Source organism: Notothenia rossii, assembly GCF_949606895.1.
Source record: "Notothenia rossii genome assembly, chromosome: 11".
Lineage (NCBI taxonomy): Eukaryota > Metazoa > Chordata > Actinopteri > Perciformes > Nototheniidae > Notothenia > Notothenia rossii.
Window position 1 is genome coordinate 12,260,957 of NC_136910.1, and position 12,318 is coordinate 12,273,274.

Below are 12,318 nucleotides of genomic sequence, written 5' to 3' on the forward strand. Positions count from 1 at the left end.
TATTTTCTTGGGAATATTTGTACTGGAATAAATAATCAATTTAATGCAAGAAAAAAAGGGGTCCAACTCGAAAATAAAACTCTAATTTTGGTAACTTAATTCACATTTTTTTCAAGAAGAGAACAGTATCTTTTGGTGAGTATTTCACAAATCGTTTACACTGTAATACAAAGCTGTGACATTAGGTTGCCACTTCAACAACAACACTAGCCTCATTGTTGAGTCTCATTAATCATTTTGATACTTTTTGAAGCACAAGGAATTTATTTTAGCGTCTTAGGTTAGATGTAATGTTGCTTTAAAGTCACATTTCTTGTAGTATATCTACATTTGTGTTAATGTGTAAGCCCTTTCATTGAGATGTCTTATTTAGCCTCTTGTATTTGTAACAAAGACGTCTCTTGGATGATGCAAAGAAGAAGTTTTTTATCTTTTATTTTATCTAAGGATGACATTCCCTAAAGAATTTTGTGTAATTTGTTTTGGCTTTTCAGTCCATATTGCATCTTTTCACCAATCTTCTCCTCCAACACCTGTGAATAAAGGCGTGAAATGTCATTTAACCTCTGCAAATTACCTCTGGGAGTGTGTTACTCATTACCAAGTATCATGTGATTTTGCAAACACAGATTGAGCAACCTGGTACAGTGCTGCCATCTAGTGTAGATTTGTGGAAGAGCTGTGGAAAAGAAATACATAACCTATACACACCCATTTAAAATTAAAAATGTAATGATCAGTCATTTTTAATCAACGTAGTATTACAGACTATTACTGTATATGTAAATGAATATGGGCAAATACCTAAAAAATAAACGTGGCAGTGAGGTTTTTCCAGAAGCGAAATGTTTATTTCAAGATCCCAAAACTTCTACATTTAAAAGATGACCATGTCTCTTTTTTATCATCATCATCTGCAGTCTTCTTTTACTTACACTAACTTACACATCAACAGTTTAAATGTATCAAAATCGAAAAATTCCAAGAAAAGGCAACTGAACACTGTACACTTCTTTCTTTAAAATACTTTTTTTTTTTTACAGATGTCATACTTATTTAGTGGCATTCTGGTATGTTTGTTTGTAGCAACAACAAATAATGAACTGCGGCAAATGCATTAACTGTGAAGAGAAATTACATTCGGAAAGACATGTACTGTCCATTTTTGTTATATATACTGTTTAAAACCAGTTCCTTAATGAAGCTTTATGCAGTTGATGTTTTGGTATTTCAAAAACCACTGTTATCACAAGCCCCTGATACTATACACTGATACGGAAACAGTACAATCTGACATTAAAACACAGCTTAAAACAGGACAATGATCACTCAGAGAACCACAATATCCTTGTATCAAGTTCCCAATTGTGGTTTGAGTTAAATAAATAGAAGTTGCATTTGTATGTTAAAGGCATGTGTTAGAAACGTGAGAAAAACCTAATGAAATTAAAGGTTGCCAGTGAGGGCTGAGTCCATGAGGTCGTCGTCTTCATTTCTCATATACATTGGACTAGGCCGAGATGGACGCTCTGACCCCAACATGGACAAAGAGGAATCTGAAGCAGAGATGGGTGACCGGGACCAACTGTCTGCTTTTATGGGATGCGATGACGGCCCCATGGACATCGAGGACTTCTTCTTCTCTTTGTCCCGGTCCCGATCTCGGTCTCTGTCCCTCTCCCGTTCCTTCTCTTTCTGCTTCTTCTTCTCCTTCTTGTGTTTCTTGTGCTTCTCCCCTGAGCTGTGAGGGATGGAGCTCATGTAGTCCTGGGGGGGAAGCGGGCGAACGCTCTGGTCGTCGTCTGAGCTCGGGCTGTTCTGGTGGGACTTCTCGGCCACTGAGCTGCTGCCCGACTCGCTCTCGCTGTCGTGGTTGAGCGGGGTGAATCCTGGCGAGCGGCTGTGGCTCGGGGAGGAGCGGTCATGCTTGGGAGTGGAGCCGCTGAAGAGGGGCGATGCTTTGAGGCTAGAAATTTGAGGACGCATAGAGGCATCACCAGATCCGTCCCCTGTTTTCTGAAGGGTCACTTTGGCCTTGATGCTTGGTGAGCCGCCATCAGGTTTGCTAATGATAATTTTGGCTAGACCGGTTGCACTCCCCCCTCCTGCTTTTGGGTCCATCAGCTTTTTATCCCCACTGTTGCCACCGGAAACAGATACTTTAGGTTTTGTCTCCTTATCGGACTTTTCCCGCTTATACTCCCCACTTTGAGATGATGAGCTATGCTTGGAAGGACCCACGTTGGAAGGTCCACTGCCGGGAACATTCCCAGGACCACCACCAGGAGCAGATCCTGGACCAGTTACTGGTGGCCCAATCTCACAACCATCCTCCCCTACACCTCCTCCACCTACACTCTTCAGTTTGTCGATGACTGCCGTAAGAGAGGGTTTCTTGTTTCGACTGGGCGACTTCCCTTTGGCGTTGGGATTGTTTGCATTGTTCTGACCAGCCCCACCACTACTTCCGCCTCCACTTCCTCCACCTCCACCACTGCTTCCACTTCCACATCCTCCTGACCCTCCTCCTCCTCCCCCTCCCCCTCCACCACCCCCATACTGAGACTGGGAGGCGCCTGGGTAGGTCATCAAACCAGAGGACGAGGAAGAGCTGGACGAGGATGAGGAAGATGCTGGGCCAGAGGAGCCCCCACCAATGGGCTTCTGGGAGCTCATGCCTCCACCAGAAGAAGACTTGGAACCTCCAGAGCTGCCGCCTCCGGAGCCCATTGGGGATTTGGCCTTGGAAGAAGGAGGGGTTCCTGGAACCTGGGACTGCTGCATCTTCATCGGGGAGGACAATTTGTCAGAGCTGCGGGAGTGAGAAGGGGAGATGTTGGGCTTTATGTTGGGATTCATAAGTGACCCAGGAGGCTTCCCCCCCTGAGGCTTCATTTTATTACTACTTCCAATCCCACTACCACTAACACCCCCAGGCCCAGAGAGCCCATGCTTGGTGATTGGGGAGGTTCCTGGTTTACCAACACTAATTCCTTGGGAGGAGCCTTTAGATTGGGATGGCCCACCTCCACTCCCCATCCCTGCACTTCCTGGCTTGGAGCTGCTGCTGCTGCTGCTGCTGCTGCCTTGTGTCGTGGAGCCTTCTTTGGACTTGATTTTCCCAGAGGAAGACGAGTGAGAATGATGGCTTTTGCTGCTGCTGGTTCCTCCTGCTCCACCTGTGTTGCTAGAGGCTGAGCTGCTGGAGGTGTATCCACTATGGGATGATGTTTTGCCCCCAGTTATGGTCCCTTTTGGAATCTGAATGGTGATTTTGGGGATTGGAGGAGTGGCACCGCCGGGAGGAGTTTGTGAGTGCCCTGAACTACCAGGAGACTTTGAGCCTCCTCCACCTATGCTTCCCCCAGAGCCTGAGCCCCCACTAGGAGGGGTGTAGGGCCGCCCCCCTGAGCTGTGAGAGGGGGACTTACCATCAGGGTCCAGCTTTTTGCGTTTGGGAGGTTTCTCTTTAGACTTTCCCTCACTGGATGGGGTCCTGCTACGTTTTACCTGTTTGCCCTCTGTTGAAGTGCTCCCCATCCCCAACCCAGAACTGCTCCCTCCGCTACCCCCATTTTCATCTTTCGGTCGCACAGGTCCCTGTTGCTGTTTAATTTTGGGTTCTGCACTTTTATAATCAGCACATGCTGCTGCAAGGCCTATTGGGAGGGGGCTCTGTGACCCTCCGCCATGTGTGTCTCCCAGATCAGGAGCTTGCACAAGAAGTGGTTTACCACTACCACTGTTGCCTCCGAAAACTATCCCCATATCAAAAGGGTCCTTCAGCGATGGCTCGGGGGTGCTCTGCCCATGGGGAGTGGGATTCTGTGGTGTTCCCGATGGTGTATTCTGCTGGCTACTTCCCCCAAAACCCTTGACAAGGTCCATGTCTCCATCTGCACTTGGCGAGCTGTCGTCAAAGTAGTTCTGGGGAAAGCCATGGCCTGAGGTGAGGAGGTCAGGGTTGAAGTCAGCAGCATGGAAGAAGTTGGTGGAAGAAGAATCACTGTTGGGCGTGGCAGCAGTTGCAGTTGCCTCAGCAATTAGGTCAGCAGCATCAGTGAAAGGATTCTCATTGCTGTTGGTGTTAAAAATGTCTGCCGAGTCAAACACTGCGCTGCCCTGACCGGAGCTGGAGGAGTCACGGATGGGGGTACCTAGGGGGCCTCCATCCTCCCCACCACTTCCCATGGGGTGCTGCCCATGGCTCCCACAACTGCCTTTGCCCGTCTGCTCGGGCAGATCTGACAAGATTTCTGTGATATCAGGGCCGATGCTGTCGGAGCTAGAGAGGCGGACCATACGAGGTGGGACAGCTCCTGGCGGTTGTTGAGACTGGACATGAGACTGTGAATAAGGCATGTTGGGGCCAGAGGGCGGTGTTCCACATTGGCTAGGTGCTGGAGTGATGCTATGGGGCGTGTCTAGGCCATCACCAGTCAGATTAACATCAAAGATAGAATTTTGAGATGCGTCCACATCCATAGAGAGCAACTCACGGTGGAAGTCATCCTCATGCGAGACTTGATGGTGGAGCTGGGATCCCTGTTGTAGTTTCATGCCTAAACCGGCACCTCCACCACCTGGGACAGTCCCAGACATAACACCACCCTTTTCTGTCCCCCGTGGGCGCTTTTTCTTTCCTTTTGAATTACTTCCAGGGCATGCTGCACCCGCATTCTCGGTCCTTGGGGAGCCAGAAGAATTCTGCCTCTCCAATGGACTAGAAGCATAGAGCGCAGCAAAATCTTGTGTGGGGTTGTCTTTCAACAAGTTCATCAACATAGGATGATTCTTGGTGTTGCTGGCAGGGGAGGATGTTTCAGGTGGAGTTTGGTGGGGTTGTGGTGCATTCTGGGAGCTGGGACTAGAACCCACACTTCCAGTTATCTGTAACAGACTTGTCAGTATTGGATTCTGAGTGACTTTGTTGAAGTCATCTACATGGCCTTGACCAGCCTGCTGTTGTTGCTGGCCAGCCACCCCACCCTGGGTTAGGCATTCTCCTCCCTGGGCTTGCCTTTCTCCGCGGGAAGCCCCAAACAGAGGAGCAATCTGACCTCCAAAATTATGTCCCCCAGGGGGTCCTCCGGTTGGTGTGTTGCCCTCTGCGAGCCCATGCAGTCCCATAGGGTTAGTTCCATCGCCGTCCATGTTGTAGGTGGGACTACCGGAGGGTGGCAGGTTATTCTTCACCATGATCTCCACTGTCTGTGCGATTAGGGAGAGAGCTGGAGTGTCTGCCTGGATGGTCTCTGCTTTCCTTCGAATTGCCCGCATGGTAACTGGGATGGACATGCATCTATAGGGGGAAGGAAGCAATTACCATGAAAAACATATTAGAGCTGCAACAATTAGTTGACTAGTCTTTCAGTTTAAAAATAATTGAGAACTATTTGGATAATATATATATATACATATATATATATATTGTTGTAACAATCCTCTCAAATATGAAGATTGAATGCTTTTATCTTTTGATATTTTAAACTGAATATATTGGGGTTTTTAACTGAAAAAATATACATGTAAAGACATTATGTTGGACTCAGAGAAATCAGCATATTAACGAATTACTACAAGGAAGGAAACTCACCGCTGGACTACTTTGGTGATGAATTCATCAGTGCATATCAGAGCATCTGACAGTCCTTTATATAGCTTGCATGATACCTGTCTGGAGTCAATCACCTCCATTACCACTGGAGAAAGAAGGTCGAATAAGACAGAGAACATTTTAGAATCACTTTCATCTGAGGACATTGTTAAAGTTTCATCTCAATATGCTTAGATTTTTTTAAATTAAATAGTTAATTAGGTAATGCTTACCACAGACTAATGACTCGTTGACTGGATGCTGGAACGAGACGCTGAAACTGGAGTCGGTGAGAGGACATACTTCAAACTGCAGCAGGCCAGCGCTATCTGAGGGAATAACAGAAAATGTGAATTACTTATCAAATGTGATTTAATACATAACACACAAAAAAACGCAGTACATGTTGTTGATTGTCTAAATACAGGGAAGTCAATCAGGGCCAGATATTTACCATTTTTGATGGAAGTGCGTTTCACACAGCTGCCAATCAAGTTGTTATAGGCTGCCTGGTGCCGGATGATATCCAACAAGAGGGGCACTTGTGCCGGGTGGCGGAAGGGGATCTTGGTCACCAGAACTCCTTGCAGAGAGTGACCATCTTGCACCGGGGCATCACTATTCAGGAAATAACAGTGCTGCTGATCTGGCAATGCCTGAGAAAAGCATAAAAACAGCGTGATTTATGTGAATTAAAAATCTAATACTGGGTATATTGGCTGTGTGTGTCTTTATTTGTATATATCCAGTTTTTCCTTGACAGGGTTAAGGTAAGGTTACCTACAGACCATACACGTATTTGTTAATGAGCAGTTAATCACCTCTAGAACCTCAATTAATCTAAAGAATAGACAATTTTTAATTTTACTAAATTTCTGTTCACCAGAAGATCGCTCCATAGTAATATAGTCATGTTAAGCCCATATATATATATATATATATATATATAAAGCAGGCTTAAATTCCAACAAAGAGGTCTTACATTTCTTTAAACATGGAATAATCATGAAACAATAAAGAACAGGCTGGATGTTGTAAGAAACTAAGATTTTAAAAAAGGTAAGCGGACATCAAATTAGTTGTGGTGGTATTGCATAAGTTTGCTTACAAAATAGAAGTGCATGTTCCGTGAAGGTGGCGGCGTGGAGTTGCCCTCCTCAAGGAGCTGGCGTTGGCTCTGCACAATTAACTGGCAGAGAGGTGAGAGGGCGGGGGGGCTCTCAAACACTGGGATCGCTGGGAAAACACGGAAAGAGCTTCAAGTTTAAATAAAAAAATGAAATGAGCATTGTCCTGTAGGTACATAGAATATGGTGTTCAAGAGGTAAACTCACAAGTAGCATTGCCCAGCCTCTGAATAAAGGAGAGGGAGAAAGGCATTGGGCGGTTCATCTTGAGGAAAAAACAAGCTGGCAGGTCCACACAGTTTGTGTTGGTAACAGTGGAAAAGGAAGGTGTCCTGAAATACACCAAGAATAAATTAATCAGCTGTCTCTCTCTTCTACTACTTCTGCATTGGGACACAACAATAACTTGTATTGCCTAATTTATAAGGGAACATATGCAAGTTCTCTAATAAAGGGTTGTACTTTCTTACCCCTTGTTATCTACGGGGTGTGATCCAGAGATGAGTGGGGCAATTGGGAGCTTATAGGTAGCGGTGGTTCCCTCGATTGTCACAGAAACACTGACACCCAGAGAGCGTGGAACTGCAAAGATGACCCAAAAGAGGAGACAAATGACAGGTCACACAAGGGGGTCTTTAGACAATCAAATGGCTAGTTGAAGTATGTTAGTTCCCATTCTTATCCTTTCTAAATATATGAAGTGATCAACTCTCTCTGTGCACTTACCAATGCCGTCGGGTGAGTTTAGCTGTGAGTCTGGTCCCTCTTCAAATATGTCATAAGGGGACAAGTAACACTGAAGAGAAACAAGATGGCCACCACTTCTTGCAGTCAACAGGCCCACACCGCCATGGAGAATAGTCTCCACTGCATTAGCACTGGTTGCTAACCTATAAAACGCATATCAATCAAAGGTTATTGCATTACAAAACATGTGAGCTCCATCAGGTTTTAAGTCAATTTATAACACTACAGGTAGTTATTTATAATACTACAAGATATATATTTGACCAAGCAAACTGATAAATTACACAGAATTAGAGTTAGAAAATGTAATATTACACCCTTAAAAATACGCAGGTACTGCTTTTAGGTTTCCCTTTGCTGCATGACTCTCTAAATGATATTAAAATAATATTGAATATCTATATCAAATATTCTAAATACTAGAAGCCTACATACATGGATGATGTACATTGTAACAAAAAGGGATTTTGTGATCTTACCTAAACATGTGCATCATCTTGGTGAGGTCAAGCTCCAAAGACTGCAAGGCTATATACATCTTGGTTTTCAGCTTACTGGAACACAGAGATGACATGACATTAAAAACAATAATAATGATAAAGACAAGATGTATTTCTCTTATAAAACAAGTGCCTTTAATTAAAAGGTCTACTTACTTGTCCCCAGGGAGCTTATAGAGTTCGACCAGTCCCTTCAGATGTTTGGAAAACTCTTCAAAGTTCTTCTCCCTTAGATGCTGAATCAGCTCAGGACAACTCTGTGATCAACACATTAAGAACATGTATATAAGAGAGTATCAAATGTATGATAAACAACAACTTACTTGACTGTTATTTGAATCCACTTTATGGGCTTATATAGAGATTGCAGTATACTGACCGTAGGGTTTTCTCCCTGATGAGCCACCTTGACGTCCACTAGCTGGCCATTTGTGTCCAGCTGCACCTCCACATAAAACATGTCTGACGTGATGTAACACTCTGTCCCTGATGGGCTGAGGTGAGAGCCAAGTCTGATCACACACAAAAAGCAGGGAATGACTGAGAGGGTGGCCAGTTTGACTTTGACAATGACAATTTTAGGGAAGGTTTTGGGATGTTAATCACAGCCATATTATATGTGGGGGCCGTCTAGTAAGAAGACCTTTTCTGGGGATTGTTTCAGCACTAAAGTCATACATAACAAAAAAATAGACAAAGTTCTTGGATGTTTAAGAAATCTGTGGATGGCACAGGAAATAAAACTGCCCATGTCCTTATTTATGTTTTGACTGAGTCTACAATAGATGATTACAAGGTCAAATAACCACAATAATCTGCAATCTGCCTGCATGTCCTGTACTTGGAAAAGGAAAATAACTCACAGGTTTTGCCGAGCGATGGATTCTAGACGATCTGTCATGGAGGGTAGAGACGAGACTGAAAAAGAAGGCGGAGAAAAGGGGACATTTCAAATTCATATAATGAGACTATCATGTGTTATACAATGTTGCCCAATATTCCTACCATACATTTGCATGTCACCTAAAGCAAAGGTCAATTGAAGTGTGCTGCATTCAGATAATGGTGATGGGTTGTAAGAAATAACCTTAACATTATAGCTAGCCCTAAAACAGCTTCTCATTTGTTTGAGTCCACATAGGTGTTTCCCAGTCTATTGATGGAAAGTAACACATTCTAATGAAAAACGCTGCCCTGCTCTCCATGTGTTTCTGTCCTTGGAGGTGACAGCCTCACCTTTCAGCGCTCTCTGCAGGGTCTCCAGGCAGGTGAGCATGAGCGGGTGACCTGCAGCAGTTATCACTAAGCGTTTCTCCTGGAACACAGTATAAGGTAAAACAGAGGAATTAGATGATTGCAGAGAAAATATAAAAATGCTTCTTCATCAATATGTAATGTTCAAGTGTATTCTTGCACTGGCTTAGTCAGCGCAATAGGGCAGGGATTTAAATGTCACCACTATAGTTTCACAGGCCCAGCAGGTACATTATTAAAGTAGAAAACCTTTTTGTGCAATTATGTGATTAATTGCTGGAAATGTATTTTGAACAGGTTGGTAGTCTCTCGTCTACACATACTGTGTATAGTATGTGTGTTCTCAGCCTTTTTAAAATTGCAAGTTAAAATGTAATTACTCGCCTAAAAAGGAACAGCAAGTAATTCATATTTTATGCATACCCAACAGAAAACTTTCCTAAAGTTTTGTGACCTTTCTCTTTAGTAATTACCTCAAAGATCCTCATTAAAATAAAACTAATGTATAATTGAAGATGTGAGGGAATGATCTCTTGTACTGATTGTTGCTTTTTCATTTTGCATGAAGAAGCAGCTGACATGTTTTACCTGCCTGGCTTTCTGTGAAAATGCAGACATTATCAAAACATGCTACAGGAATAAAAAAAAAAAGGAGAAAGTTGTGTCTGTCTTACCATGGCCAGACGCACAATCTTGCAGGTCTCCTGCCATGGCCTTGCAGCATTGTGTTTGGCATGAAGCTTCTCCAGCAAAGCAGCCATGCGATTCTGCTTCTCCGCCTCTGAAAAAATATACAACGTTCAAGAAAACACATGAACGGAATGAACAATTCATATTCGTAGATATTCAAAGCCACCACACTGAATTAATCTCAGCGTTTTGAAAACCCCCAAACTAATTGTACTAGGTATGATCAGTTTGCAAGGATAATTGAAGTTTTATCCAATAATATGTTCAATTCATTTTGTTTTTCAAAACATTTAAATTAAAATGCAACCCGGACAACATACCATGAAAACTATTAATCAATGTATTGCAGTTCCTTACATTTGACAAACATCTACATAGAAGATGTAATTGGACTATCACAACATAATTGCGACTGAGTGATTTATAGGTAGTATTCATGTAAGTGAAGTAGCTATGATCAGCACTGAATGACAGTTTATTCCACACAACGAAAACTACTACAGCATCGTTTGTAAACTCCACATAAATAACACAAACAATATATTTATCTTGTTAGTTGATATTGTGATTAGTTGGGTAATCAATTGTGCAAACTAGAAACAAAACACAACATATAAAGACGTTAATCAATCAAGTCACATGACATACCAAAACAACTATTTAATCAGCACCACTTGCGCCTGTGTCGGGCAGGTCAACGAGAAATATGGTGTCAACTGAACGGATGCTAATGTTTTGTTTATCTGTCATAATGGGCTACAAATGTGCTGCAGGTTGTTAGTTATGTTAGAGTAGCTTAGCAGGGATAAGTTGCAGTGTAACGTACGTCACAACACCCCAAAATAAGGCAAACTTGTGTGGTGACATTAGATTACTTTTTTAGATCTGAATGGAGTCCTTAAAGTTAGTGTTTCCACAAAGTTGATGTTAGCAAGTTGCTAACGTTAGCCATTTGAGGACAACTACAAAAAGCTAGCTGCTAACTACGTTACAAAACATGACCAGTGGCATTAACTTATTTTACACGAATGTACGTTATTAAATTCAAGTTGAAGCTAAACTTGACCCAATGTATACGTCCAAAACATACTTAATATGAGCGTTAAAATTGCAGAGTCGGCTAAGTTAGCTGCTAGCCTCCGTTAGCATGAGTTGCCTTGCCCAGCAAACCAGATCATCATAATAACAGTTAGAAAGCCAAAATGCATTCAATTCACGTAATTTACCTGTTGCCTCTTCGGATTTGATCCGTTCTCCATGAGTCTGATTCCCTCCTTGCTGGACCGAGAGAGAAAGCTCTCTCGCAGGGCTAGCGCTCACCATAGAAACACCGGGCCCCGCCGCCATGGTGCCGCTACATGGAAGTATAAATCACTACCCGTTTCAGTTTCCCGGCTTCGACTTCCCAGCGTCCCCCTCCAGGCTTCCGTACAGCCCCATGCTGTGCACCATACTAGTTGGTGAGTGAACCCATGGACCACGCTGTTGTTGATTTGTTTGTTTCCTAAATGTAATCCAGTTTATTTGTGACTTTGTAATTAACTTCAGAACAATTAATTTTCTTATTTAACTGTGTGACTCATTTGTCCGGACCCATTTTTAAAGAGATGGTATAATTGCCAGTTTGCTGTGTTTCTACTTTTCTGTTAATTTATCCATTTATTTTTCAAGCGAGACATGTTTTTTCTTTATTCCTTAAAAACAAATTGAAATCCCTTTACTTTGACTGCTTAAAATAAAAGACAATGATCTGATGAATACTCCAGATGGCGTACGATTGCCACGAGTAAATGATTCATGATTTGCCAAGAGCAACTATCCGCCCAAAAAATCCAAAGGAAGGTTGAAATATTCACAATCGACATCAGAAACGGTCAAATGCAGAATTTCAAAAATGAAGCTTGTTTTTTTCTTACAATATGAACTTTCAATACCCTCATTTATAAGGCAGCCACACGAAGCAATAGACTATTAAGCATTAGACAAATACATACATTTAAGCAAAAGCAGCCATGCACAGGCCACCACGTACAAGCACACACCTGAGCCTATTGTACAGCTGAGCCTGTGGCAATGAGGGCTCTCTGGGGAGGATTTTCCCACCAACCATTATGACCTGCCTGAGAGATGGAGAATGAGTGTGTGCATGAACATGTGGACATTAGAGCATATGCAAAACTATATTTGTGAACATCCCTGTTAAACTACACACAGAGAAGATAGTTGTAGACAGCAGTGGAGATGGAGAGGGACCATATTGGCATCGTCTGAGTCAGTAGACAGACCCAGAGATAGACATGAGAAAAGAGGGGAGGTGCCGCTATGTAATTGATGTGCCCACCAGGAGCTTTAGCTGGCTGCCTGGCATGGAGAGGAGGTGGGCACCGCTGCCAAGACAGCAGTA

At 43.2% G+C, this 12,318-nt stretch overlaps 1 protein-coding gene across 1 annotated transcript; it reads right to left on the reverse strand.

Annotated features, from left to right (window-relative positions):
- Positions 1-824: 824 nt before the first annotated feature.
- On the reverse strand, positions 825-11,336 carry med1 (mediator complex subunit 1). The gene is made up of 15 exons (XM_079659710.1): positions 11,141-11,336; positions 9,899-10,005; positions 9,207-9,285; positions 8,834-8,888; positions 8,350-8,482; positions 8,127-8,227; positions 7,950-8,024; positions 7,450-7,613; positions 7,194-7,305; positions 6,931-7,055; positions 6,705-6,832; positions 6,051-6,252; positions 5,830-5,925; positions 5,597-5,702; positions 825-5,302 (listed from the first exon to the last, which is right to left on the reverse strand). Exons 1-15 carry the CDS (start codon positions 11,259-11,261, stop codon positions 1,447-1,449), a joined length of 5,460 nt encoding a protein of 1,819 aa, XP_079515836.1. The 5' UTR covers positions 11,262-11,336; the 3' UTR covers positions 825-1,446.
- Between the last annotated feature and the right edge of the window lie 982 nt (positions 11,337-12,318).